The sequence below is a fragment of the Ananas comosus genome, linkage group 4 (assembly GCF_001540865.1).
Source record: "Ananas comosus cultivar F153 linkage group 4, ASM154086v1, whole genome shotgun sequence".
NCBI classification, from domain to species: Eukaryota; Viridiplantae; Streptophyta; class Magnoliopsida; order Poales; family Bromeliaceae; genus Ananas; species Ananas comosus.
This window is the reverse complement of record NC_033624.1, coordinates 3,755,349-3,777,730: the sequence shown is the minus strand read 5'-3', so window position 1 is coordinate 3,777,730 and position 22,382 is coordinate 3,755,349. Positions and strand designations below refer to the sequence as shown.

General features: G+C 35.8%; 1 protein-coding gene across 7 annotated transcripts in view; it reads right to left on the bottom strand.

Moving 5' to 3' along the window:
* The window catches only part of LOC109709414 (protein MON2 homolog), a 28,769-nt gene extending 6,397 nt beyond the window's left edge, over positions 1-22,372 (bottom strand). For 5 of the 7 annotated variants that reach the window (XR_002216087.1, XM_020231651.1, XM_020231654.1 and 2 more), the window contains exons 1-35: positions 22,062-22,372; positions 20,851-21,036; positions 20,507-20,596; positions 18,447-18,520; positions 18,205-18,357; positions 17,935-18,052; positions 17,655-17,710; positions 16,544-16,598; positions 16,404-16,460; positions 15,747-15,848; positions 12,986-13,066; positions 12,849-12,901; positions 12,637-12,709; positions 11,872-11,935; positions 10,842-10,990; positions 10,625-10,752; positions 10,483-10,540; positions 10,109-10,206; positions 8,901-8,985; positions 8,708-8,773; positions 8,558-8,617; positions 8,037-8,123; positions 7,774-7,948; positions 6,938-6,981; positions 6,729-6,860; positions 6,261-6,389; positions 6,117-6,169; positions 5,961-6,009; positions 5,724-5,782; positions 5,209-5,342; positions 4,852-5,042; positions 3,788-3,916; positions 3,619-3,704; positions 3,255-3,370; positions 478-590 (exon numbers count right to left, since the gene is read on the bottom strand). Coding sequence is in view for 6 of the 7 variants with exons in the window: in XM_020231651.1 (XP_020087240.1) it covers positions 478-590; positions 3,255-3,370; positions 3,619-3,704; positions 3,788-3,916; positions 4,852-5,042; positions 5,209-5,342; positions 5,724-5,782; positions 5,961-6,009; positions 6,117-6,169; positions 6,261-6,389; positions 6,729-6,860; positions 6,938-6,981; positions 7,774-7,948; positions 8,037-8,123; positions 8,558-8,617; positions 8,708-8,773; positions 8,901-8,985; positions 10,109-10,206; positions 10,483-10,540; positions 10,625-10,752; positions 10,842-10,990; positions 11,872-11,935; positions 12,637-12,709; positions 12,849-12,901; positions 12,986-13,066; positions 15,747-15,848; positions 16,404-16,460; positions 16,544-16,598; positions 17,655-17,710; positions 17,935-18,052; positions 18,205-18,357; positions 18,447-18,520; positions 20,507-20,596; positions 20,851-21,036; positions 22,062-22,166 (3,408 nt within the window). In the remaining variant the exon portion in view is untranslated. Of the gene's footprint in view, positions 1-477; positions 591-3,254; positions 3,371-3,618; positions 3,705-3,787; positions 3,917-4,851; positions 5,043-5,208; positions 5,343-5,723; positions 5,783-5,960; positions 6,010-6,116; positions 6,170-6,260; positions 6,390-6,728; positions 6,861-6,937; positions 6,982-7,773; positions 7,949-8,036; positions 8,124-8,557; positions 8,618-8,707; positions 8,774-8,900; positions 8,986-10,108; positions 10,207-10,482; positions 10,541-10,624; positions 10,753-10,841; positions 10,991-11,871; positions 11,936-12,636; positions 12,710-12,848; positions 12,902-12,985; positions 13,067-15,746; positions 15,849-16,403; positions 16,461-16,543; positions 16,599-17,654; positions 17,711-17,934; positions 18,053-18,204; positions 18,358-18,446; positions 18,521-20,506; positions 20,597-20,850; positions 21,037-22,061 lie in introns of those variants that run through there. The other 2 variants (XM_020231652.1, XM_020231653.1) reach the window with 2 other exon arrangements.

Here is a 22,382-nt window from a genome sequence, read left to right as displayed (position 1 = left end):
AGTGAAAATTATAGGTATTAGAGTAATGCAGTTGAAGTAAAATACGGAAATAGATCTTTCAAATGGGACTCCAGGTCTTGACTTAGTATAATAGTAGCAACAGTAGTAGGAAAAGTACTTCTGTAAAGTACGTCAAAGCAAAAGTGACAAACAGAAGGGCATTTCAAGAAGGAGCCTTTACATACATATCCCTACAAAATAATCCATTTATAATTTATATATATGCTGTATCCCTGTATAACCTGACCTTGAAACTGCTGAATCTTGTGAGTTACCCTTTCAAGTTTGAGAGAAATTCTATTCATGGGGAAAGTTGGTTTTGTATTCATGGGGAAAGTTGGTTTTGTATTCATGGGGAAATTTTGTAAGTACAAGGACGCAAGGATAAGAAATTAAGTTGCAGAGATATCTACGTTAATCAAAGTTAATGGATGACTTTGCAGGGAAATAAATGTAAAAAGCCCCCACATAATATACCTTCGGACAATGAGAAATAACGACTGTCTGTAAACAGCCTATTGCAGCAAGAGCAACTTCTTTGCTACCATTCAAGATGCTATTCTTGACAAAATTGAGCAAAAGCTCCCAGCCTGCATGTTACTCAAGGTAGTTAATAAACTGGGTGGATAACAAATCATATATATATATATATATAGAGTCCGGCTACTATACTATTATGAGTACGATCGCCCTCGTACTCATAAGTTGTTTTCGATGATAGAGCTTCTGAATCGACGATCCACACCATTAAACGTTATCTAGAGCATTTGAAACATCTAGAAATCAAATTTCATAATTTTTCGACATCATTTACCTTACAATCAAAAGCTCACAAAATTAACAATTTTTAATGGCCGGTATGGAATACTTGCTAGTTTAACGGTGCAAAAGAATCCGAATAAGTTGAATTTTTGATAGAAAATTCTATTCACTACCTAGATAAAGATCAATAACTGATCTAAATTGAAGGATCCGACCATCCATTTTTTAAGACATCGTTCGATTTTGACCATCTATTTTATGCCTGCTTGATGGACTTTATTATGATTTCGAAAAATTACGAAATTTATTTTCTAGAAGTTTCAAATACTCTAGATCATATTTGACGGAAGTGGATCGTCGATTCGGAAGCTCCATCATCGAAAACAACTTATGAGTACGAAGGCCCAATACCTCATAATAGTATGTGATCTGACGCCCTCCTCTCTCTCTCTCTCTCTCTCTCTCTCTCTCTCTCTCTCTCTATATATATATATATATATATATAATTGTGCTACTATACTAACAATAGTACCAAGCGCTTTGTACTATCGAGTTTTCAGCCGTTGGATGAAAGGATGTGCGGTTAGGAGGATAGTGGTCCCCTAGGGTTGAGCGGGTGGTTGGTTAAATAGTATAATCTAACGGGTGGAAATGATCAAAGGGTACATCTAACGGCAGAAAACTCGATAGTACCAAGAGCTTGGTACCATCGATAGTATAGTAGCCGGACTCTCTCTCTCTCTCTCTCTCTCTCTCTCTCTATATATATATATATATATAGTTAAGCCGGAATACTATTAGTAGCAAACAGGCCTCGTTGCCACCCATTTGTTTTCGATGATGGAGCTTCCAACTCAACGACCACTTAAAGTATCTAGAAACCAAATTTCAAATCTTTTAGACATCATTAACCTAATGATCAAAGTGTTTCAAAGTTTGTAGTTTTAATGGTCAATATAAGGCGTTTTCTCATTTAACGATATAAAGATATCCAAATTAATTGAATTTTGGTTCGAAATTTCTTTAAACTATTTAAAACAAGATCTATACTCTTGATCTTGATTACAATATTCTTAGCATCACTTTTTAAAGAATATTTATTTTCAGTCATCCATTTTTGCATCCACTTAATGGACAAGAGAACAATATCAGAAAAGCATGAAATTTTATTTCTAGATGCTTCAAGTAGTATAGATCATATTCAACAGTGTCGATCATCAATTTGGAGGATCTATCATCGAAAACAAATGGATGACAACGGAGTCCGTCTGCTATTAATAGCATTCCAGCTCAACTCTTATATATATATATATATATATATATATATATATATATATATATATATATATATATATATATATATATATATGAGCTAGGCTGGTATACTATCGGGCCTCCGTAGGTCTCCGTGCTACCAAGTTGTTTTCAATGATGCGGCTTCCAAATCAACGATCGGCTCCGTTAGACTTGATCTTCACTAGTAAAATTATTTAAAAACTAAATTTCATAATTTTTCGGCATTATTTGGTTAGTGATCAAAAGGTCTCAAAATTGACAATTTTAATGGTAGATGTGATGCGTTTGTGAATTTAACGGTGTAAAACACTCCAAATCTGATGAAGTCTTTTATCATCATTTTTTATGAGATTTTTATTTTCAGCCGTTCATTTTTAGACTACTCGTTTGATAGGTAAATGATGCTGAAAAATTATGAAATTTAATTTCCAAATATTTTTAATAGTGTAGATTAAATTTAATGAAGCCGATCGTCGATTTGAAAGCCGCAACATTGAAAACAACTTGGTAGCACGGAGGTCTCCGTGCTACCGATAGTATACCAGCCTAGCTCTATATATATATATATATGAGCTATTATGCTTTCGAAAGCACGGAGGCCTCCGTACTTGCAAGCTGTTTTCGATGATGGGACATTTGATTCGGCGATTAGTTCCATTGGACATGATCTACAGTGTTGGAACTTAGAACTATCTAGAAATCAAATTTCATAAATTTTTTACTTCATTTGCTCGGCCGAAAATAAAAATCTCACAAAAAAATAGTGTAAAAAGATAAATTTTAAATTGGAAGTATTGATCTTGCTCTTGATGATAAGCAAAATTTTCTATTAACATTTCACCAAATTTGGATTGTTTTACATTGTTGAACTTACAAATGTGCCACATCGGCCATTAAAATAGTCATTTTTGAGACCCTTTGATCACTTGGTAAATAATATCGAAAAATTATGAAATTTGATTTCTAAATAGTTCTAATAGCGTAAATTATGCCTAACGGAGCCGATCATTGAATCTGATATCCCATCATCAAAAACAACTTACAAGCACGGAGGCCTCCGTGCTTTCGAAAGCACAGGACACATTCTCTCTCTCTCTCTCTCTTTGTATGTATGTATGTATGTATGTATCTATGTGTGTGTGTGTGTGTGTGTGTGTCCAAACTTGGACACAAACTTGCCAAAAGAGAAGACTTACCTGTAGAAAAGTTGTTCAAACTCTGAAGAAAAGGGAAAAAGGATCGCAACAGTCGTGTTATTCCACCTAAAACCAATACAATTGTTTCATCCCATTGTTTTTGTGCTGTATTACGGCTGCAAAACCAGGTATGGTCAAGTACCAGAAGTTTGATCAAACAGAAGTAAACAACAGAATTTACATGCGCCACCCGTGCACTGCTCAATGTTCTATCCTCAATTACATCTCATATATATCCAACCAAGGAGTATGAGATAGAACAGACAGCACATCACATCAGCAGTGCATCGCTGATGTGGTGCACCATTTGCAGGGAATAAGTTCTCCTGATAGAACCAGCACCTTCCATTCTGAGTGTACATACCTGTGATGTATAAGCATGTGAACAGCTTTTCCTCCACGAGTCCCTAGTTCCTTTCCCTGCCACTCATCTCTGGATGAGGTGGCAGCCTGTGGAAGTGTTTAGAGAATTCAGGGGAAAATTAGAACAGAAGACTCATCACAAACTTTAGAGTTACGAGAAAATAACTTACTAAGTGAGAAACACGTTCCAAGATAGGGAAAACATATTGCCAAAGGCAATCCTCCCACATGATTCTGGAAATTTTCTGTCCATGACTGCCCAGAATCTGAAAAAGAGTCCGGATTGCCGAGTTCCTCACCTGTAATGAAGCAACAACCACACAGATGTTTATATCTTTGCCACAAAAAAAAAGAGGTTATTCTGATTTTGTTGTTTTAAAACAAAACAGAGCTACAAACAAGAAAAAAGTGTACTACCACAAGACTGAGTAGACTGCATTGATATGAGCACAGAAGGTTTTACTAGAACTCTTACCACATTTTTTACAATAAATTTTGTCGAATGGCAAAGAATTTATGTTTTCTTTTAACCGCTGAAGATCAATAGGGAGATATGTTTGTTTGTTTATCAGAACAAAACTTCTTAATTAAACAATTAGAGTCAGAACTCTGCAGGCTGCAATGCTGAAAACCAAACAAAGCTGATAAATTCAACAGAACAATTAATTTTGAACCAAGTCGCAGTAATGGTCTTTTACTGTTTTATTGTGTAAAACACTAACAAAACAATCACATGCTAAAGAGGAAAGTTCAAAAGTATTCAAAAACCTTCCTCACAGCAGTAGTATTACAAATTTCATGATTGAACAGTTTTTTTTTTCTTTTTAAATAAAACAAGATGTAGGAGATAATATATAACAAATAATGGATGGAAGTCTAACAAGTAGATCATGAAAGATTTATAGATAAGGTCAAGAAGTCAATAAACAATACTGTGGTGTACTGCCGATGCCCCCTGGTGATTTCCATTGCACACTTTCCAAACAACCATCAAACTCACTTATAATGAAAATGAATTCTAAACAAGGAAAGCATTCAACACAGGGGATGGAAGAGATGGAAGAGATTGAAGATGAGAAGGGACGGTGGCGTCTCATTGGGCATGCTTTTTTATGTTGTGCAATGGGTGCAGGCAATAATTTCTTTAAACTAAACCATCAAAAAACAAGATTGTGCAAACACAAAGGATGTGTGCACACATGTTCGGAGATGCTCGTTAATACGAAAGGAGTACCTCAGGCCTCTCATCTGCGCCAAGTCTTTGAAGTATGGAGAAAACCGAAAATAGCAATTTCTTGTGATCAACAGCACTTTTCATAGGAACTTGACTAGCATTTCCATCAGTGGGATGTCCAATGGCTTCATCTTCATAAGTTTCATATGTTTTCTCTTGTCCTTTGACAGGTTCCACATCAGACACTAGCTCTGTAAGATACAAAACCAAATTATTAGCCATCAGCATACATATCATTTTCTGTGATACATATCATTTTCTGTGATGAAAGAAACAATTAATGATAAGCATAAAAGTAGCAAAATTAAAGTGTTGATAAATATTAAGCAAGTGATGGTCTATCATTTTCTGTAATACCAGCTTCTTGAGCAGCACTTTTAACTAATCCCTTGGCCATGAAATCAGTTGCAGTCCAGAGGAGGCTAATTGCAGTCAAACTTATATTTAGCTCTGTTTTCTGAGCACCATATTCCCCAGTAACTTCTATACATCTGCAGAATTTGTGAAGGCGATATATGAGAAAAAAAGAATTAATCACAAATTTAGTCAGAAGTAGTTAGACCTACTTTTCAATTTTCATAGTCAAAGTTTCAATTGTAACAACTTAACTCAACTTCTGGCGCCAAAATAGACAAGTAACCCAAAACTATGCCAAAATTGATATTCAAATTTGTGTGGGAAAGAACAAAATAAAACATAATAGGCTCCTTTAGGAAATTAGCAAACAAATAACCTTCACATTACATCAAATGAAGTTCCTTTTTATCTGCCAGAAGGAATCATAGGAGTAAAATAATAAAACTTACAGCTGCCAATAAAAATGACTAGATCAGCAACTAAATTAAATTAATATACACAACAAAGAGTCTTACACATCAAGGCATTTTACAGGTATGGTTGATAATCCATCGTTCATGATAACACGGACACTCTGCATAATAAAAGCCAAAGAAAAGCTCTAAAATTCAAGCAATCATAGTATATCTTGACGAAAATTGCAATACAGGAAGGCAAATTTAAGCCAAGAAAGGAATATTTAACCCAATAAGTTCATTGCCCTCCATGAGGGCTCTTTATCAATCTAAAGCTGCCAATTATATCTTCCTCACCTGAAACCCCAGTGGGATAAGATCCTTCTCTGCTGAATCAGCAACCGCCCTATGCATTTAAAATCATGGAAAGAAAAGGAAAATAGTCTGATCTCCACATATCTAACCAATAAAGCCAAAAAAGGATAATTGAGTGAATTGCTGAAAAGAAAATACCTCAGCATTTCAAGTATGCTGGACCAGCTATAGTACAACTTCTCTCCATGTCTCTGAGATTCAATGCAGCAAAAACTGTCATTGCCTTGGCAATTTCAAAACTAACAAAATATTGGTAGTCACTCTCTGATTCAATAAGATTACCTCTAAAACATGCAAGAGAATTTTCAACGACCCAACACGGACGTCAAGGTTCTTGTTAGAAGTATAAAGGACCATTAATGGAGATAAAACTGCAGACTCGAATAATCCCATTTCACATTCTTTTGCCACCTAAGCAGAAGGCCAATCAATTCAAAAGATAAAAGACCATACCAGAAAACTAAAATAAGGGTACTACCTATGGAAAGTCCACGCATTATACTCATAATAAGACTTAGTCCGTGAACTTTCTCATATATGACAATTAAAGTCATCGGGAGGAAAAGGGTGGGGACACACGCACGAGTCCCAATGGGCAGACTTGAGGGTTCTGGTGTAGGGGGCCAAGCTCCCGATTATTAAAGGAGTCTATTTAACAGTTCATGTGAAAAGCTCAGGGATTAATTTCGTAATATTGTGACAGTACAAGAGTACACGTACAGTCTACCCGTAAAAAAAAAGATTGCTCACTTCGAAGTTGGGAAGCTGATATGAAGAACTACTGACACCCTGAAAATGATCAGAACCTAGCACTGCACAAATTGATTGATCCAATGTATCCAGAGCCATGGTTCTTAATTGTGCATTGGCACAATCAGCAAGCTGCAATACTTGATCATGTTACCAATAGAGAGAAAAATCAAAACAAATGTAACATCAAAAATACCAGTAAACAGCACCTCAAGAAGATGAGAAACAACTTGATCCCATATGGGCTCCACCCCTGGAAAGATGGAAATCCAGTTCACAATAATTAGTGTGTAAGAATTTGATATCTATCTGGACGGAGTTGTTTTGGCAATTTACTATTCAAAGAGCTCATGTACATACATATACAAATATACAGGTATACACACAAGTAGGTGGGAGTGGACAGAGAAATTCAGGTCATAGTAAAGGATTGGATCATTGTCGGCAACAGTTTCTAATTAGGAAAATAGCATCATTACAAAATGATAGAACTAGCAGTAGTAAATACATAACATGCCCAACTAACTTGGTATCAGAGAGAACAATAGTTTTTTTTTGAGAGAGAAAGGTAGCAAGCTACCCGCCTCATTCATTTTTTAAGAAATGAACTTAGCTAGAAATATGAAGCAACTAGGCTTGAAACTTGGAACCTCGGATACCAATCATCAAGTCCTTAGCTAACTTTGCTAGGTATATATTCTTATAATAATCAATTTACATATATAACCTTATGAAATTAGTATATATATTCTTATTGTTATATGTACTCTTATATATACCTTATGAAATAACTAGAATCTACAATCTATAACTATAAACTGCTATTTAGAATCCATAATAAATAATCCCTAATTTATACTCTAAAGTTATAGCCACTTAGGGGGAAGACAAAGGGGGGGCAAATGTGGTATATCCACCATTTTGTCAACAAGTTACTTTCAATATTTTCATTTCGTCCCTTTACATACACTTACTATCTGATACATAAAATAAATACAGTATAAAGAAGCACGTGACTTTTGATGTTTAAAAACTAAATGCTTACTGTGCAAATTATTAACAAGTATTGACGCCATGCGTTCCACCGAAAACACAACTGTTCCAATGTGTTGACCTAATAATTGAGAATTTCCAGATAAGCATTGGCTCGACAACTGACGTAATGCAGTTAGAAGTGATTTTACTGCAGAAACATGCATCATTGCTGAGCTTTCGAACAACTAAAAAAACAAACAAAAAAAAGAACAATATCAGAATTTGTAATAAAAAATAAAATTTGTATCACTAGTACTGAAATACTTTGCTGACCTGAGAATTAAGAGAAGATAAGATGTGGAAATCACTGTACTGTCCAGACGATTCTCTTGTAACCCTTGAAACAGAAGTTGAAACTTCCTACACATGCATATGGACCACAATACTGCTTCAGAAACATGTTATTTGTGACGAATTAAAAATTCAAGTAAATTTTAGCAGCCTATGAGTAAAACTTATTAACTATCAACAATCAAAAATAAAAAAAACTATTGAGCAAATTTTATCATGGTTTTAATGGCAAATGTGAAACTTCGAAGGCGTGAAATATAACTACCATGAAACTAGAAGTCATATGAAATCTGAATGATGGCCATCACTCAAAGAAGCTTAATTATTTTTTATTTTAACTTAAATTGGAGTTAATCTCATCAGTCACTCTGCCCACCAAAAATATGTTTTCACATGCTTAAATGTTGATGAAATAAAATAACAGTAATAAGGACAAAGTTCCTCAAAATATTGCAGAAATTAGGAATGAAGTGACGGAAGTGATTGCTGATTCACAAAACAACCTGGGTAGAAGCATGTGGAGAATGGATGACTCGATCCAACGCAGCCAAGGTCTCCAACACCTAGACATTGGCAGCATGAAAGGCTTGATTGATAGGATACTGAGAACTCTAAATAAAAAGGTTGTGATACAGAACAAAGTGTAAGCCTACCAAAACCCAGGATGGACCCAAAACATTATGTAAGCGGTGGGCCACATTAAAAAGTGTCCTCAGAGCCTAAAAGAATACAAACAACCAATCAAAATTAAAAGCATTAATTTCACTGAAGTAAGCATCATTTCACAAAACTTGGCAAATTATTTGTAACAAAATTAATTATCAACAACCATCTGACTAATCTTACTTGCACATTTTTTGGTGTCAGAACAATGTTATCCCGCTGATCTTGTAAAGGTTCTGGCTTCTTTGATCCAGGAGATAATAAAGGACTGATTAAAAGTGGAAAGAAAATTAAATAATGAAGTATATCAATGCAAATGACATTGCCATCATAGATTCTCTCGGATTAGGAAAGAGGAGTGCAAGAGATACTTTTCAAACCATGTAATAAAGACAAGATGATGAAGTACTGGCTAATAAATATAGGGGGCTACAAAGCAGGACATCTTGACCTTCAGACATGTTTCATAATCTTGTTTCTACTTTTACCAGATTAAAAAACAAGAATGAAACTCAAAATAAACTCGGTTAATTTTCTTTTGTTAATGTTTCCAACTTCCAAGGTTAAGATTATGCATCCAATTCTCAATTAAGCCATACAACATTTTGATATATGTGTTCAACTGCCACCTTCCATTCTGAAATCACCTATGGATATATAAACATGATGATAAAATATGTGAATTTCAGCTTCTGCTCCATTTGGTTTATGTGGTTTATACCATACTTAGGAGGCACTGGCCTTCACACACAACCTAAAATCAATCTAAGCAGGATATATTAGCCGGTGCTCCATCTTTACGAGACTAAGTTGAACTATCATATCATGCTAACAAAGAAAAAGGTAGCTCAAAAACTTTAATGGCCAGATTTCATCTAGAATAGCTTTTGTATCAACTATACAAACCAACAAAGCAAGAGCCCATACTCATAGATTCCTTCCAGATATTACTTCTATCCACACACGCTGTCTGTAGTTATAAGTCAAACAAGGAAGCAATAACAAGTAAAAAATGACAAAAAGTTCAAGTCTACAACTTCTAGGAACTCATTAATTTAAAGAAAAAGCAATAGAACATTAAGATTTAGACTTCAAAAAAGAATAACAACAGTAAATTGGCAATTTCATCTCAGATTTGCACCCAAAAAAAAAAAATACTCATCATCTCATGGATTAAAAACATCCAAATTCGTAGGAGAACATACAAATAGATATGCTTCAAACAGAAAGAGGTACAAGAAAGTTTTCACAGGATCATAAAAAGCACATGGTCTAAACGTGTCATAAAGCATATTATCTACTGTATAATAATGCCGGTGTTGACTGTTACACATTTGAGAAAAACTGGACAATAGAACACAGAATGAGCCAACTAAAATGATGTTTACTACCTTCTCTTCTCCCCTTCATTAGGAATGTTGATTGTAAATTTGCACAGAGATGCCAGAAAAGAGTTTAACGGTTCTACAGCACGAAGAACTCCACATGCCTGAAACAGTATTCATGCAGATAATCACCTCCAGAATGTAAACGTGTAGCCTCATACAAACGGCTAGGAGTTCATATGCGATAAGAGTGGTTACTAGGAGAACATTACTGGAAAATAAAATGCAAAATAGATACAAGAGCCCTAAATAGCACATTAAAACTCTTTTCTCCATACAAAATAAATAAAGAAGTATATCATTATACAATAATATGAACAAGCTAGAAATAATTAGCCTCAATCATATGCACACGATGAGTACATCAAAAACCTAATCACCTGAGTAAATGCCTGATATCCTTTCAGTATTTCCAATATTATGGCTTCCCCTTGCGACCTTCCAATGGCAGTTCACGTCATTAAAAAAAAACAGACTAGACAATGACGTTAGTAAGACTCCCAAAGGAAGATGTCAACCTACCTCATTAAAATAAGAGAGAGAGCATCAAGGATGGTCAACCATGTTGAATTTACCATTGATATACAGATAAGAGCCATTTCTCCAGTGCATTCAGCTGATTGGTCAGCATCAGATTTAGGGGATTCAAGCTGCATGTGAAGCAAATGATAAGTCAAGAGTTATTTAACATTCCACGGAAATCATCATTTTTCAGTGAAAGAAAATTAGTTGATCTCACCTCACCAGAATCAACAGCTTCATCGGTCAAAGTAGCAACTGTAAAAACAACACCTAAAAGACCCTCGACAGCTAAAGTGATAGCATGGGCTTCACTGGCAACCAGAACAGCGGCATTTGACGCATCATTATCCATGCTCCATTCAACACCTACAGAGATCGCACTTAAAGACGATAATGCAAAACCAAACTTTATATCATGCTCCGAAAGCCATGAATACTAATAACACGTTTAAAAAAAAAAGAAATCATAACAGGAATGGAAACAACACAAGCAACAACTGGAGACCATCACTTCAATTAATCCGGCTAACTACACTAGCAGTTACTTTTACATTTATCTCAGAAAATGCTGCCAACAACTTATGGGTCCTTTAATTACTAGAAATAAGATCACATAATTCACCCAATATATGTTGCTGGCTAATGCAACTGAGAGATAATGCATTTGGAAGCAACAAAATTCTCTGAATGCTAGTTCATATGACATCTACCCTCCATAAATTCATAAGGATTTCAGAGGACAAGGTGACAATCAGAATATCACAATATGTTATGGGAGGTTTGCATTTTAGCTAACAACAGTGCCACATTACTGAATCACAAACTACATGGACAAAAGTTGCCGCATTACTAATTCTGACATTGCAAGCAAATATGTATCTTCGATGAAAAAAGAAAATGTTGTTATATACAGCATGGCAAGTCCAAGTATTTTCACAACAAACATTAATGAACAGCTAATAAGAAATTCCCAAGAATCAACTACTGGGAAAAAAAAATGAACAGAACTTGTCCCCATTGCATCGACCAGATTCAACACAAAGAAAGAATTTCTATGAAACAATGATTGATAAGTGTAACTTAATCAAACAAAATATGATGCTGTTCTCTTTTCATGCCAGTAAGGAGACAATGAGGAGATTCTCATATATTAAATTCTTGTATTCCTATAACTATGAGTTAGCTCCCTTGGAAAAGCAACCGATATTGATATTTCAAAATTCAAACTATATTACAATAGAAGATACCTTTAGCTTTGCTGCTAAACATTCCTGCAACAGCTGCGAGACTCTCTTCACTTGAATCTGGAACCTAGAACAGAAAGATGTATCATTTCCAAGAAAGTTCAAAAAACCTAACATCAACACATAAGATCTATTGATTCTATTCAAATATCTTATAAAATAAAACAAAAAACAGAAGGACAAGAAATAAGTTCCAAGTGTTAAAGAGAGCATAATATGGAATAGCCACACAGCAAAAATATCACAGGAGATTCACATATCTAGTGATATAGACTGTGCTAAAAAGTGTAAGGATCTGAATCTTTGGATATTTAGGATCTGGATAGAAGTAAGATGATTTTTAAACCGAAAACACTTGTCTATGAATTACAGAAACTAGGCGAAAAAACATTTTGTTTGAAATCTTAAGAAGTCTCTTATTTTGTTTATCCAGACAAGTAGAAAAAGTATTTCCAGAATTTCCACCTCCAATTTGATACCAGTCCGCTGGAAAGTGATGATTAAGTCAAGGTTCAGAAAAGAATTGAAAGCCCAATAATTGTTCATAGATATACAAATCCTCTTATGGCTAAGAATTTTCGGTATGACATTGCAAAGTTTCCCTCATTAGCAGCACCAATCGATTAAACATGGAGGACAGTATTCAAGACTGAGCAAATGCAATCTCATACTGCAGGTAAAATAAACAAGAACATTCCATATGATTCACATGGGTAATCCAGCATTAAGTGCTTGTGGCTACTAAAAGTGAAGAAAGAAAACCAATACCAGCTGAATAGTAGAAACCACACGAGCAAGTGCTCTGACTATATTCTCTACAACATTAGTGTTTTTTGGGTCCCTGAAAGTATAAAATAACAATTGATTTTAACCAGCACATTAAAAGTATAAAATAAAATAGAACACCAAAAGAGTACAAAGTATTGTAGGGTGAAGCATGAGTGATTAGTGAAGAGTCCACACAATTATAAGAAACTTACATGTCAAAAGTCTGGAAAAGGAGGCGCAGTGTACGCGCTTCTACACAAAAGCCCTGATAAAAAAATTAAAAAAAAAACACGAGATTCACTTGGCACCAGTCACCAGCAGGAGTTATACCGAAGTAGATGAAACTCACCCTCAAAATTTCAAGAACAAGTATACGATGCCATAGCGGCAAATCAAGACGAGTAACTTTCACCAACACGTTAAGAAAGACCTGCCATCAAAATAGTCCTTATAAGTAGAAGCCTGTAGCTACAACAAATACGTAAATGGTCCAAGCAAACCAAAATAGAGGATTGAGTCAGAAGGTAGACTTTTGGGCATAATTCAGCCTCTAGCTCAATAAGGCTTGATTAGAGCTGTTTGAAGAAAAACTGATAGATACCTAAAATACCCCAAAAAGATTTCAGTTTCAACAGAAGGAAAAAGCTTCAACTCGGAGCTTTTCCTTAACTCATTTCAAATTCTCACAGCAGCAAAAGCGCCAGACTATTTATTTGCCAAACGACTATCTATTGCTTCCAGGAGTAAAAAGGCTCTTTCTGAAGGCAGGCTAAATAGACACTAAGCATCTTGGCATACCAGGAAAGAAAATAAACTACAGCATGCACAATGGTCCTACTTGTCAAGAGGGATGCAGAATTAGGATCTCTGCAGTGTTTGAAAAAGCGCGCCTAAGGTGCACACCTAAGACGCGTGCCTTGGAGAACCTGCGGCGCGTGCCTCGTGATGTTTAAAGTTAAAAAGGTCTCAGGCTCGGGTTCTTGGGTCTCAAATTTTATCAATATATTCTAACCCATAAAGGGATTTAGAAAACCCTAATGAGAACCCCTCTCTCTCTCTCTCTCTCTCTCTCTCTCTCTCCAATAGCAACAAAGCAGCAGCAGTAGGCGGCAGCGGCAATAGCAAGCAGCAGCAGTTTTGGTGTGGTCTTTAACTCTCTATACTCCAATTCTCTAAAGTTCTTTTGATGTGATTTGATGTTTTGGTGAGGTTTTTTCTTTTTTACTTCTTCATATTTCATTGAAATGGTGGGCAACAATTCTTCTCTTTCTTTCTTTCAATTGCACATGTGATTCATTTTTTGTGTTCTTTGTTTGATTCTTTTCTTAATTTCCTTTTTGGACTCTTAGAGAACATTTATGCATGTGATTTGCTTTTCCATAGTTATTTTGCTTTTGTATGGTTGTGTCTGAATCTTTTTTATGTAGAACATCAATTTAACTAGGCTAGTTAACAATGTTTTAAGTTTATTAAATATGCGCCTCACCTTCTTGAGGCACGCGCCTTGTGGTGCACCCGCGCCTAGATTACATAAGGCCTTTGCGCCTTGTTACGCCTCGAGCTTTTTGAAACACTGGATCGCTACCAACTAATATGGGTAAATTGCAGCACTGGTCCCTGGACTCTCAGACGGGTCTCATTTTGGTCCTCAAACTTATAAGTTCAGCATTAGAGACCCTAAACTCGCATAAAAATTTCAGTTGTCCTTATTCATATTTACTATTAGGGGGCAAAATATTGCCTAGATTTGTACATTTATGTACCATGCATTTATTGGCCATTTATTTTTTCTCATATTTCAACCTTACTAACCATTGAGATGGACTGACTAGCTGCAACCAATAATTTGCCAGCATTGTCACAGAATTCGGAATCATATGGTAAGGGCTAAAATGAAACAATGTTGAAAGTTCAAGGACTAGATTGATATGTTGTTGAAAGTTTAGGGTCTCAAATTTAGAAATTGAAAGTTCAAGGACCAAAATGAATCTTGAGTTGAAGTTCATAGACATTCAGTGCAATTTACCCAATTAATGATAAAAGAGTAAAGACTCTCAACCAACAAAAAAAGCTTGATAATTTTCTTCTAGTACAGGATGCACAAGAAACATATTTCTATCTGAACCTCCAAAGGATATTTAGATGAATACGATCCCCACAAGTTGCAATAATGCATAACAAAAGTGTGACAAACTGACAATCTATGTTACACGTATACGGACACGGGGCACGGGACATGACACAACACAGACGTGGTGAATTGACAACTTCCAAAAAATTACAACATGGACACACGAATGCCGACAGGAAAATGTATTTTTAATTATGTACAAAATATTATAATATATTAAAATCAGTAAATATATTCTAATTATATGCCCTACAAAGTTGGTGCATAAATCAGAGTTACATTACCTGTACCAGATTCTTAAGGAGATCTCGTTCACCACAGACAGCACAACAAAATTTTGAACTTAATTTATTAGATGTATAATATGACATTAAAATAGGTATTATATAGAAAAATTATAAGGTTTTGAATATAAATTTCTTATAAATTGAACAACAGTCCTTCTAATACTGTTGATTCTTAAAACCATTTAATATCTAAGTGTTAGATTTTCCAAAATTATTATTTTTATACATATATCTTTAAATACTATAGATCATATATATGTTCAATTAGATCTTAATTTTAAAGCATTAATGAAATATTGATTGTGGGGCAAAAATATTGCCCATTATTAAGATGGATGGAACTCTTCCCACGCAGAGAGAGCTCACGTGATGCACGTGAGTCCTCTTCGCATCTCCTTTTTTTTAAATCCTGGACGCGCAGAGGACATGCGTCGTCGCGCGTCCGCTACGCATTCTGCTTCCGACGCAAGTCAGACGCAGACACAGCTCCCTTGAAACTGTGTCCGTATAACGAAAGAGAAAATGGCATTAATAAATGGGTTAGATGCAGACGTGGCTCCCTTAGAGCAGTGTCTGTGCAACCAAGGTGACAATGGTATAAATAAACCAATATTTTGCAAAAAGTAATACATGGACAATAAGAACAAGCTACGTACACTTATATAGAAGAGATTTCGGAGACAAAACAATACCTCACTTTCAGTAACAAGGGATGCGCTGTAAAGCCTGATGACATGAGCAACTGAACGAAGGACCAACCGGCGGAAGGTTGGCTCCCCAGCTTCACCATCAAGCTTAAAAATCAAACAGAAGATAAGATATAGAGTTACCAACATACATCCCTGTAAGACTACATATCTATACGTGCCCAAGCACACAAGTGCACTTGCGCACATATATCCACACCACAACCACACTCCCACACTCATTCCCACGCCACCCACTCAACCTCGACACCCACACCTCTCTGTCGACTTGAACACACACATGCAGGCACACATCCCAGCAAAATCTGAATTTTCAAATGCATCCTTCAAAAACTCAAATTCTCACACATATACCCTTGTAATTACAAAATAACCATCTTTAAAAGTTTTTTGTATACAAAACCAACTTCACCCCATGAATTTGATAATTCTCCAACTTAAGATAAGGGTATTTTTGCAAGAAATTGCACTAGCAAGATGTATAGATGAAAATTCACATTTTACCAGGATGTATAAGCAAATAGATAATTTTGCAGGATACATCTGTATAAGCCCCTTCGATACATAAAATATTTGACACAAGTGCATAGTAGATGCCAGCAATTGACATTTTTCTCAACTGTGTACTTTAGTAGCAATTACCTCCACATTAGTCCGAAGTGAGGTCATAAGAAGCGAACATATTTGGTGGCGCAAGACCTGCAAATTTGAAGTGCTACATGACAACAACATACTAGAACAAGCATCACCAATTGTATCCATATCAAATGGGCAAGAAATACCTGTTCATAGGACAACAAGGTTCGGAAGACTGCAACATAATTGGACAAAATGAACCTGTACCGAGTACAAATCACCACTTGCTACAATGTAGATCAAAGCGAAAATTTATACTAAAGCATCGCAGAACTAAAACATACTTTTACAGCCATTAACTAGTCATTCACATTCAATTTTTTGAGTTAATAACAGAAAAAGATCAGTTCTAATGACCAGCCAAATAGTATATAGAACAAAAAAATATACCTAATGGAAAAGAATTATACTGAAATGAAGTTAAAAAGATGACCAAAAACATGTGATAAATATGTTTTGAGAATCAAACTAAAATATGACGTGACAAAGCAATAGAGTTAATATCAGAATAAAGGGTTAAAAGGGCGTCAATAAGGTAGAGTTTGCAGGTGCAGAAAACAGAAGATTGACCAGCATTAAGACATATCACTATAGCAGTGGGCACAGACGAAATAGGGTGTCAGGTTTTCAAGGACTAGTTGTGGTTTTCAAAGATAAAAACCCTGAATTGGCTCTTAAGATCTGGCACCCTCCCAATACACAAAAGAAATCATTGAAGAAAACTCAGGATGGCTCGTCTTATCGTCCTCTTAATTAAACGTAATTAATGCCTAAAGTATGCATACCTTTTTGATGAAGTTTGAACGTCGGACAGTTAACAAAAGTACCAAATACCTTTTTGATGAAGTTTGAACGTCAGACAGTTAACAAAGTACCAAGTTCATTTTTCAATCTAGGGTTACAGTTGACAAAATGGAAACGAAACATCGTTTGAAAAACCAAATTAAATCAAATAACATTCCTAATGGGCTATTAAACCAAAACAACTAATACTAGCAATAAACGATGATAAATTTACTGCATGTCACATCTTTAAAAGCTATCAAATCATGCATTTTACCATTTATAAAGTTGGAGTTTGGCACCAATGACCCAAAAATGCCATGAATTCACGTTGGTCTCCATCATGACACATAAGATGATAGCTAGGTACTATGGTTAACCACCACAGAGACAACAACCTTGTAAATAAACTAATCCGAATCTTGAACTATAATTAATATGTATTAATATGTTATCATACAATAGAGTACTTACTCAAGTATATCAAGAGCAAATGTCCTTTGGAGCGAATGAAGTCGCAGCCAGGTAGCCTGGGTTAAAAGGAATATGATTATAAAAATATTGATATATCATGTTTTATCTATTTTTCAACAGGAAAAATAAAAAAATATTAAAAAAAAAAAGAGCTAGCTTGTCTAATGCAAATCCAGCGTTATTAACGTTGTGGGTGATGATAAAACTATTCCATAATGTGATCATGAAGGGAATGTTAAAGTTTCGATAGTATATGTCATGGGTTCTCATTCGCACATACGGATCCACCTGCAGCAAGTGCTGTCAGGTCTTCCAGTAGACGGAGCCCAAGCTTTCCTGGTTTGCTAAGACCTTCCCGCAACTGCGGCGGCCCCGAGATTGAGTTACTCTCCAGTGACCTGTCATAGGCAATATAAGATGACTCAATGCTAAGTGAAATCATCTGATATTTATAACGGCAAAACGAAAGAAAAACTAGAGTCTACAGAACATATAAAAAACATAGAGATGATTTATAGGAGCAGGAAAAATTGTTCAGCAAGAAAATTACACTGACTGACTGAAACTACGGGAAACGATGTCAGTGACAGAGCTACGAGAGATGAGACTTGATGAACCAATTTTGCCAGGAGGGAGTGATTCAGAGCGAACAACGTTGTCAAAAACCAAAGCAACTGCCTGCCTGAAAGTAGCTGCAGCAGTGCTATAGCAAAGAATGTACTGCTTAGAAGAATGGCAAATAAAAGACATCTCCAGTTCAGAGAATTGCCTATAACATTTCAAAACACTTACCTGCGAACACTGTCCAAAGATCTATTACTCTCAAGTAAATGAAGACAGATACCCAGAGCTTGTGCCATGTTCTCCTGTTATAGAGAGAAGCATTAGTTCGATTGCGTTTTTTACGAATAAGTTGAACTACTATTCAATGACTAGGGTCTCATTGAATTAGAATCAAGTCTTTGTTAGTCTAATTTCAACCAAACCAAAGGTAAGAAGGTAAGACTGTAAGTCTTTGATCTTACCAGACAAGGTAAGACTGTAAGAGTTGTAAGCCTCAAGCAAATTTAGACTGATGAATTTTAGCAGATAAATATGAAAAAAAAATTGTTGAAAAAATATGGATAAATATGAAATTGAAAATAATTACCTTTTCCTCTTGCAAGGATAAGCCATCAATTTTAATGAATTTTTAATAGAAAGAAGTGTTTTGTTCCTACGACCTGTTTGACCACACTTCAGATGTGTGCAATATCGTCTTTGGTGGTGCAAGAAGCAACTAGCACATTGGGAATGTGCATGGAGAATCTGCTACAGATTCCCATGCAATGAAAACAAGCCGCAAAAGTAGAAGCAGGCAGCAATTCTTCCATGGGAATCATTTCTGGAGCAGTAAGTGATTCCGATATAATCTTGGTGGAATATGTTAGTCATATTTCATCAGAATCTTCTTCCTTCCCTCTTCTCTATCCACTCTCATTTCATCCAGGTCTCCTATCCCTTTCTTCCATTTCTTCTATCTAGTTTGTTTCTTATCCTCGTAATTGTTCATTGGAATGTTCTTGTTTATTGTGGATATGCTACTAGTCCGTTTTGGCCCACTACTCACCGTTCACACCCTGCGGTCTGTGTGAGGAAAGTGATATAACGGTTTGCTAGGAACAAGTAGCAAAAGCTGTTTAAAGCAGTTTTCTTTTCTTTTAGAAAGAAAATAATATTTAATAGCTAGGTCATAACTCGTGGGTGATGTCAATGGTGTATTTCCTTATACAAGATTTGTACTGATTAATTCGTCATTTGAAATGCAAATAGTTCACCTACTAGCAAGAAATAGAAGCTGTAGAAAAGAATATTGAAAGCGGCAACAGAAATCCACTCGATTTTTGTATCCTGTTAAGCTTCAAGAAATGATTTTTTTTCTATATATGTAGCTATACTTTATGGTCCGCACAAATAAGAAAACAAATACCTGAAAAATTAGTAAACTGTGCAATTTGCAAAAATTATTAATTTACTCAGACCAGGATTTGAAATCTTCGACAAAATAGTTGCAAAAACCCAAGATTTGCAAGGTTGAAACAATAGAAAACATGTAAATACCAAATAACACTAACAACTCAATTGTCAATTTACTTTGTGGTACACTATGAGAGCTTTCATTCGAAGCCCAGAAGAATACCCTTCTGAAAGCCATCTCTAGTAGGTGAGTATCAATAATAGTACTCACTGCTGCAGGAACTACAGATGATACTTACACATTTGACACCAAAAAAGACAACAGTGTAATAAGAAGGAGATGACCATGATGTTACCTTGGAATAACATGTTATAGTGCATCTAAATCAACAATCCAAATAGCTAATTGCCATCTATCTTGTGCACTAAGTCCATTTGATCAGTTTCTGGGAGAAAATCAGACTGAACAAGAAAAATTGACTTCCATCGTCTAAACCAAAACAAACACCGACCCAAAACCTACAGTAACCAAAGTGAGAAGGTCCCATTTGTCCAGCTCAACCATTTGGGCCGTTCCCAAATTGAACTTTTGAGCACAAATTAATAGAAGAATCTAATCTTTTAATTTGCAAACCAAATACAACAGTATTTTAGCACCTACAACCATTAGATAGACATGTAACATCATAATGTTTTAATCTATTATTTGGCAACCCCAAGAAGTTCATTCTAAAATTTTAGTTCCTGATAGGAATCCAATAGTCAGGCTGAAGGCTTATATTTGTTGTTTGTGTGACCATGCAATTTGGGTAAAAGGACTCAAAAATAGAACCAACTGAGCATAAGAATATTAAAGTCGTCCCTTGACAACAACGTGCAAAAACGTAGTCTATTACCTCGTTTTCTGGATGTAAATGGGATTGAAATATGATCAGTATAGTTTGCAAGGTTTTGAGTTGAACACTCTCATCAGCCATCTCTGCATGCTAAATAAAATTACAATTATAAGTTAAAGATTATGTATTCTAATTACAATGAAAATAGTATTGTAAAATTACATGGCAGCTGTAGATTAAATGTTTTCTCCTCATGTGAAAGATCAATATAAAGTTCAAAAATTTTAGACAAACAGCTGTTGAAATGGAAGTATGAGATACTAGCATTACAAATCAAATTTTATAATTCATAATTGTTTCTTTATCTAGCTACATATTGGATGCAGATGTGATGAGAAACTTACGTCTTTCAACGTGGAAAGTATCTCTGTCAGAGCTGACAATGCCACCGCATCATGTGATATGAGCTTTTGCAAGCAAGAGAGCCCAATGACACTCAGTTTTACTGATTTAACATCACAGGCCATCAGAAATATCCGCACTATATCTTCATTTTGCGCAATTTCGCTCGGGCTGGACAAAGAACGTAACTAGAGAGAAGAGAACATTCTTATATCAAAAATACAAGTATTTATTCTTAATTTCATAATGGTGGGGAGAAAAAGCAAAAATTTATAGACCTTACCTGAACTATACCACATTTTGAGATAAGTACCTGGACTTGAGATATTTTGACTTAACTACCTATCCTTAAGAGTGATTTCGATTAAATACGTCTCCATCAAAACTTAATAGTGCTCTCAACTTATTTGGAAGAATTTTGTTACTTGATGAAATATCCTACTTGAAATCTAGAAAACCTGTAAGGTTGAATAGTAAAATAAAAAATTTCCAAACTTCAGGTGCCCATTTCAAACTATGAGATATTTATGGTATCAGTTTACACTTTTTAGTGATAACTTATAAGAGACAGAAATAGCAGTCTCGATATTTGGCAAGCTAACCACCATCACTATGTTTAGCCAGCAATTCCAGTTGATTATATACTGAAAGAAAAAGGCTCCTACTCTACCAACAAAATCGATTAGCGTCTGTTAGGATGTTCGAACAAGTTATTTGGTGATAACTCGTGCTTCATGGAGACTCTCTTGTGTCATTGTGCCTGCAAGTTTGCTTTTGGTCCATTGCAAGGTTCTGGCATTTCATGACCTTTCTAGGATAATGCCATCTACAAGGCGATCTTATTGCAAGAAAATGATGTAAAGAGCTTGTAAACATCTAATCATGCTTCCAATCTATCGATTACTGCATGCTCTTTAGTACACAAAAGATGTTCACGCATCCAAAACAGGCGCTCTGTCTTATAGTGGAAACTATCAAATTTCAAGAAGATCTCTTGCTTGTCCGAAATAACTAAGCAAATAAGTTTACTGCGGATCTTGCAACATTTTACCCCACCACAATTCACAACCAAAACGGATCAAGAAAAGCAAGATTCGACATGACCATGCAAAATTATACCAATCGCATCGAATTCGGACGAATCTACCAAGGAAGGAAGCAAGAAAGAAACAGATCAGAGTGGAGATCCGAGTGAAGGAAAGGGATCAATCACCTTCAAGATCGCGTGCTCCGCGGCGTCCTTCACCGCGGGGTACCTGCGGCGCGCCTCGGCGGAGAGGGCGCGGAGATCGGCTTCGAGCACCGGCATGAACGCCATCCTCGCTCCGACGAGGGTTTCGGCTCCTCCGATCCGAGCGAGAGGAGAGTGAGAGATCGAGGGTTTACGAGGAGGATTAGGGTTTGTTAGAGCTCGAACTAGGAGGAGGGGAAAGGGTTTCTGAGGGAAGAGGAAGAGGGAAGTGACATTACGAGATCGCGAGAGGTGGAGCAGTAATAATAACGGGACTTCCGGTCGTGGAGATGGATGAAGAAG